A 7,211-nucleotide genomic window follows, 5' to 3' on the forward strand; every position below is an offset into this window, starting at 1 on the left:
AATAGCTGGGGCATAAAAACCAACAGATGTCTGATATTATACAGGGATTTCAATTGAAGCAAAATCCTGCTTTTTGATGCAAGCATTTTACAATTTCTCACTTTTGACACGAAGAGAGGCAAAAACTATTACCTGTTGAAGATGCATGAATAGCAGACTCAGCAGTGGCCATTATTGGTTGTCCAGTAGCAATGACAGCCCTGTCTTCAATGCTATCCTTCATAGGAACAGGCTGCTGGTGCACGTAGTGAGCTGGGAGTCCTGCTACATGGAATTGGCGCGGCGCAGGGGCGGCCGTGAACACCACATGTGGTGGGTACCGCAGAGGAAACCTATAGCCCAAGCGGGCGGCTTGTCCTAGAGCAGCATGGGTCACAGTCTGGGGTCCAGCTGCCACAAACCTGGTTGGTGCATTTATCTGTGCCAATGGTGGCCTGTTCATCCACTTGGGGGTAATGAACATGGGACTCCCTGTAAGGTTTGCGATTGGACTTACCTGGGACACAGGGGGACTTACACCTGCGCTTAGCCCTGGGCTTACAGCCAATGGTGGGTTTACTGAATGAGATTCTGTGTGATCTAGTGCTGGATTTCTAACTCCGCCTTTCTTGTGTACAGCGTTTGAATTTGATATCGGTCGCTGTGATGTGGGACCAGATACATTTGATAAGTTGTCTGAGTTTTTATCATTAGATGGTATCTCACCAGAGTCGTCTGCTGGGGAGGAAACAGGCTTGGGTCTTGGAACAAATTCAGCTGCATCAGCTGAAAGCAGCCCTATCGTTGGTAAGGTCATGGGCTGATTTGCCTTAGGTGATTCAGTTTTAACATTTACACTATCAACATTTCGAGACTTCATGGGAAACTCATGCTCATCTAGCAAATCATTCTCGACTTCTTGGAGACATTTTAAAACGGTTTCATTAAGTTCTGTACTATTCTGTCTCTCTAATTTGCTATTTCCACTGTTTCCAGGCATTGAATCTTTTTTCTGTTCTAGAATATTAGACCGAAAGTTTACCCCAGCTGGATTTCCCACTGTATTTTCATCCAGATCACTACTAAGCAGACGAACAGGAAACTTCCTACCGGTACTTGTTTGGACCCCATTCTCTGACCTCCCAGCTTGACTACCAGCAAAAACTGGCCTCGAAATGGGAACTGTAATATTATCGCTATTTTCTTCCAATTTTGCAGATTGCTTGGAAAACTTTTCCAAGTAATGTTCACTGAGATTTTGCTTGCATTGTTCCCACCTCTGGGCCCCCTCTGCGTCATCATATTGCTGCTGGTAGGCATTCTGGGCCAGGGACAACAGGGCCCCTTTAATGGGCGCTGCAGCCTGCTGCTTACGATCCCCCTGAAGTCGCTGAGACCCACTGGACAAATACCCATCGGGCCTTGAGACAACTGCAGAGGCTAAGCTGGGAAAATGTTCATCATCGTTGATAGGAAGTGTGTTTTGAGCGATGGAGGCATGAAGTGGGGAGGCTCCACCCCTGGCATTGTAAGGGTCATGGGTGTAGGTAGAGGGGCTGGCAGTACGGCTGCTATTAGCTGAACCCTTTTGCGGTCTTTGGATAACTTTCTGGGACGGAGACAGTTGGCTTGGTGCGTTGAAGACATTGGTGTGGGCAGGGCCAATCAGTCCTGCACAAAAAGTAAATATATTACAAGAACATGCATAACTTTAACATGTTTTAAAATATTTAAAAAAAAAAAAATTATATTTTTTTAACAAGTTCATATATGTAGGAAAGATCAGTGATAGTTTTAGTGTGTGAAAGCCAGGCATCATTACGAATGAGAGTAGTCAACTCAGCTTCACAAAAGTTAGTTCCATTCCAACATGATTTGTTTCTTCTACTAATCTATATTATGTAATTATGTGCTCAATATAATTTATTAAAATAATAAAACCTGTTTTTGTGAAACATTTTGGTAATGATACTTGTTGACTTTTTTTAAGATAACCAAAAGATTGATTTAAGATGCCTTATGAACAATTTGTGAGAAATTACCACAGTTAGCTAAAAGAGAAAGAAATCAAGTGGAATAGTCATTCTTTGTGGGAATGTGAAATACTTGAAAGAAATCTTGCTTAGAGACAATTTATATTTAAGATATTTACCTGCTGCTATAGTCTGCAGATTGTTTGTGGTCTTTTTCTTTTCCTCACTGGCTGCAATAAGCAGGAGCTTCTCAACAGCTTCTACATCTGTGAATTTGAAAAGAATATGAATTGTTATCTTTATGTGGTTGTACTCTGTATAAGGCATCATCCACTGACTAAGATTTTCCCTTGAAACTGATTTTAACCAATCATTTTTCATTTTCCTACTAGAATAACGTTTCTGCTTACACCAAATTAACAGTTTTTTTTTTAAGCAGCATAAAGGCTACAAGGCTTATCCCCAAGCTGGTAAACAAAAAACCTCATAAGCAGCAGGGCACTTTCTACACTTTGAGGGATTGGGACCGGGGCCCTTTGTGGGGGAAATTTCGCATCGTTTTAGGTGAAAAGGGGAATTTTAGAAGATCTTTTCACAAACTATTCAACACTTAAAAGTGCTGTAATTAATGTAATTTACATAAATATACATTTTATCAAAGGTTAAAAGCACGATACAAGCTGGCTACATACCAATAAAAGTTAAAAAAAAATATATTTGATAATAGTGATCATTTTGGCAGAGAAGTTGATTTTTTGTTATAATTTAATTATTTTTCATTCAGAATGATGTTTTTACTTATTATTATTATAGGCACACGCTAACCACCTGTGTTGTAAAATGGCCATCAACTGACATTTCTCACAGAAGGAAAATAATGCCTGGTCTAATCTGATGTTACGGACTGTAGCTTGATCTTACAGGCAGTAACTATCTTGCAATAACATAATGGCAAGATCTGAAGAAATACTAATTCCTGTTCCTGATATTTTAAATTTCAACTCTTTATGAAAGTATAAGCATAATGTCTGAAAGAAGAAATTTTTGACAGCTAAGTCAACTAAGCTAATTCAGACTTCCTGAAACTCAACAGCCTTCAGTCAGACATTTGGTCTGACTGGTCAGAACTTTCTGTCAGACCTTAGGTTATTCTATCAGACCAAATAACATACTTAAAATTTCAAACAAAACTGAGAAAAATATAAATCATTAGAAATATGTAAATATTGCTTTATCATTTCAGGGCTTTCCTTTGACCCGAGCTCCCGGGTTTTGACGCTTGAAAATTACATAATACCCTAGTTTGACTCTTGAGAAAATTACGTCATGCGTCACATTTGACCCGGGGGAATGTACCGACTTGCGTCAAAGAGATCAAAAGTTATTAAGAGTAATCGATAATTGGCTTGGGGCGGAGTATCTTTTGGTAGACGCTAACCGTTATCGCCCGTTTCCAATCATTGAAGCACAAGTCCGCCCAGTACGCAGAGTTTTGCCCATTGAGAAATCTAATAATGACCAATTAAAACACTGCTGGTTCGATGACGCGTGTATCAACGTTCCATTATTTATCTGAGCGTTTGTTATCAGCTGTTTGCAGAAACGACATGTATTCAACCCACCAAAACAGAATGGACTCACCCGCGTCAGTTTTAATAATATCCAATATATAATTATAACATCCCTATCCACAATATTTTGAGAAATACTTCCACAATATGTCAGAATGTATTTCCAATGCTGAATACAGTGTACCCAACCCTGTTTTATTCCATGTTTGCTCCGTTCAAAGACGCGCGAAAGTTATGCTGGCATATGTACTGTCTACAAAGTAAATTTACACGCTTTGCATCAGAGTTGCTAATAATAACCATAGAACTGGTATAACTGACCGTGTGGCAAAGTGACAAATTTGGATGCTGCATCTGCTAATTGATTACAACATAGGTGTAATAATTGACCATTTGAGACGGCATAGAAAATCGGCGTGTTTGTCGCACGTCCTCGGTAAAGATGGCAAATGAAATAATTAAATCCGGATTTAAGCCGTCCAGCGTCGATTTTGAGATGATAGGAAATCCAATTAGTTAGTTTAAGGAGGTATTTTGATGGTAAACGGCTGGCACTGACATGAGAAGTAACTGACGAAACATCTTTTTGTTTTGTTTTAAAACATCTTCGCTACTTTCCCAAAACCGTACCATTCTACGAACGTTGCTATAGTTGTCCGCCAACTATAAATTATCTATTAGCAAAGTAAAGCACTGCAATATCATACTTAAAACAATATGTCAACCGAATTATATATTAATTGCGTATTTGCTAGGTTACTTATTACTGGCTTTCATTTTCTGCAGACAAACAAAACACATATTTTATTTCATTCGCAAACGACGTATCTCTACCCGTTTTCGGATACGGTATGGTTCGTCGATTTTAATTTATTTTCAACGGTCTTTATAACATTTTTTATAGAATGACAAATACACATGCGGTGTTACGGATGGTCTGATTGATAAAATTTTGCATTGTACTCGCAAGAAACTGCACATAGAAAGAAAATAAAGAACAACAATAAGCAAGGGCTGGAGGGGCTTTGCCCTCTATTCCCTTTATCCTACGGTCTCTGAATCTCTGCTTAATTTTCCGTATTTCGAATTTGGGACAATTGACACCCCTGATATATATTACATGTATGTCACTACAAGTTCGAGTGTATTTTTCACAATGTTGGTCACAATGTATGTTTGCATTATCTCTTTTATTGACTGGAATATATTAAGAAATAAATGTTTAGATATTTGTAAATTTGTTGCTTTATATATATATATATATATATATATATATATATATATATATATATATATATATATATATATATCAGTAATTCACTTTAAGTACAAAAGATCATTGACTCTCCTGCGTTATTATTATGACTCATACAAATTTGATTTTGACTCTTGAAAATTTGGTCCCAAGAGTCATTGACTCTTGAGATAGGAGGTCTAAGGAAAGCCCTGTCATTTTATTTTGTATCATATTACTTTGAATAACAAAGTAAAGTAACACAGTTTGTTAACACCCACTTCCTCATTATTAAAGTCACTAATAAAATCACTATCTGTATCACTAAAAAGATTAATGTCATCTTCACTTTTGGATTTTTAGGCTTTGAGACATTCAAAAACTTCCACATTATAATATTAATACTTACTTATTTACTACAAATTTACTTAATTCAAAAGAAGGAAAATGAAAACGAAATCACCTGGTAATAAATCCCTGTTAAACACCGTGCATGTTCCTCGATATCGTTGATAACTGCAAGCGGTTGTTTGTTTAACTTTCACTTTTGTTTAAACTAAAAGTCCATCGAATGATGGTCAAATGTATATCCCAGCTTGAAGCATGCACTTATTTACTCATCGAAAATATGCAGGGAACCAAATGTATTTCTAGAACATTCTTCACTGAGCACTGACAGATTATTTCCAACTTTTAACAAGAAGACCAATCAACAGCGGGTAAACTGACTGACGAATACACTCGAATTTCACAAAATCTTGTATTTCAGAAAATTGGCAAAGTGAGTATTCCGCCGTATTTCGCCGATGTTCTAAAAATACTTTAAATTTATTGGGTAAACCCGAAAATATTTGTGTCTGACATTTTGGGCCGACGAGTTAAGAATTTCGATCGGCCCTTGACTGTTTGTGTCGGACATGTCCGTAGGTCCGACAGAGTTTCTGGAAGTCTGGCTAATTATGCAAGCATAATATAAATAAATTGATATTGGAAACCAAACTTGGACAGTAAGAAACATTGTAAAGAATATGGCATGAATATCCTTACTTAAGAGTCTAACAACGATTCTACGGTATTTTATGGTATATTATAGATTATGTGGACAGAAATACTACAAGAGGATTTTTGTACTAGTTGCAATAATTCAACTCTCAGCTAAGGCTGAGAGTTGCAATGTGCTCTCTCTTGTCAATGGTTGCAAAATGTTATCAACAATGCAAGGGTTAAGGAACACTGAAACTGCAAGAACTTATTAAAGTTTACCTATCTAAACCACAAACTTATCTAAATGGTACCATTAAAGCAAGAAATAATTGATTTTATTGACTAAGGTTTTGTTTTGTACGCTGTATCCGCCATATTGGAAAATTGACCCAATATTGGTTAGGTCGCAGTACACCAATATTTTGCATGTCGGGTTATGTGCTCCAGCCTATAAAGTCTATAACGATGTGGTATTCGATACAGAATACACTGTTTCAAATTTAAACATAAACATGTCAGCGAGAAAAGTGTGTTGAAACATTGTCGTGTTTTTATAGGGTGCATGCAAAAGATGTGTTTTTATAGGGTGCATGCAAAAGATAACATCCGTTGGTTGCCATTCAGATAAATTTAACATGTTGATGAATTTATTCATTATTTTCCTCAATTTTTCTCGACGATGTCTGTTTAGTGAAGCGCAGGGATTCGCTGCGCTGAACTGCATCCATGTTTATGAAGGGGTGCATATGGACTGCCAGAGCCGCCATAGCAAAAATTATCAAAGGCTCTGGGAGTCCGTTTATATAGACTAATTTTTTTACCATCGGACAATACTGTGTAGTGTGTGCATTCACACCTATACCCAGCATGTACGGCATTACAAACAGTTGTTGCAGGCAATTATTATCCATACTTGTTTATAAGTGACTTTGTTAAATACCTTTCCAGTTACACTGTTTTAGAACTTCTTCGACGATGTCTTCATCAACTGAATCAAAGAATATATCTTTGACATTTTGCAGAGTTTCCCGTCTGGCCAATTCCACTGGATTTTCTAATGTGGGATTCTTTTGAGGACTTGAACTTCTACTTTTACGAGACTTTGGCATTATTTAAGCTGTGTTGGGAAATGATTATCATTGTAGATAGAGTCCTTAAATTAATGTTCGAATTTATCATTTTGCAGTTTATTTACAACGTGAAAATGAAGCTTTGCGCATGATTATTCGTACTTCCGTAGATCACACACCACTATACTTTTATTAAGTCGAAACGTTCAAAAGCACTCTCTTACACTGCGGTTCATGTTTGTTGAGGCACGAACGACAACTCTGCTAGGAGAATGGTTCAAAAGATCAATCGGTTTTCTATCTATTTATCTATCCCTCTATCTATCTTCGGATACTATTGAACTCCCATTTCGGATATTATTATAGTGGATCGCACTGTCAGTGCAAGAAAAAGATTTAT

At 37.3% G+C, this 7,211-nt stretch overlaps 1 protein-coding gene across 4 annotated transcripts in view; it reads right to left on the minus strand.

The window, feature by feature from the left end:
- The window catches only part of LOC127877349 (uncharacterized), a 41,686-nt gene extending 34,723 nt beyond the window's left edge, over nucleotides 1-6,963 (minus strand). For all 4 annotated transcript variants that reach the window (XR_008048369.1, XR_008048370.1, XR_008048368.1 and 1 more), the window contains exons 1-3: nucleotides 6,682-6,963; nucleotides 2,132-2,218; nucleotides 133-1,650 (exon numbers count right to left, since the gene is read on the minus strand). Coding sequence is in view for 1 of the 4 variants with exons in the window: in XM_052423094.1 (XP_052279054.1) it covers nucleotides 133-1,650; nucleotides 2,132-2,218; nucleotides 6,682-6,850 (1,774 nt within the window). In the remaining 3 variants the exon portion in view is untranslated. The remainder of the gene's footprint in view (nucleotides 1-132; nucleotides 1,651-2,131; nucleotides 2,219-6,681) is intronic.
- Nucleotides 6,964-7,211: the final 248 nt, after the last annotated feature.

The sequence above is a fragment of the Dreissena polymorpha genome, chromosome 4 (genome assembly GCF_020536995.1).
Source record: "Dreissena polymorpha isolate Duluth1 chromosome 4, UMN_Dpol_1.0, whole genome shotgun sequence".
Classification (NCBI taxonomy): Eukaryota; Metazoa; Mollusca; class Bivalvia; order Myida; family Dreissenidae; genus Dreissena; species Dreissena polymorpha.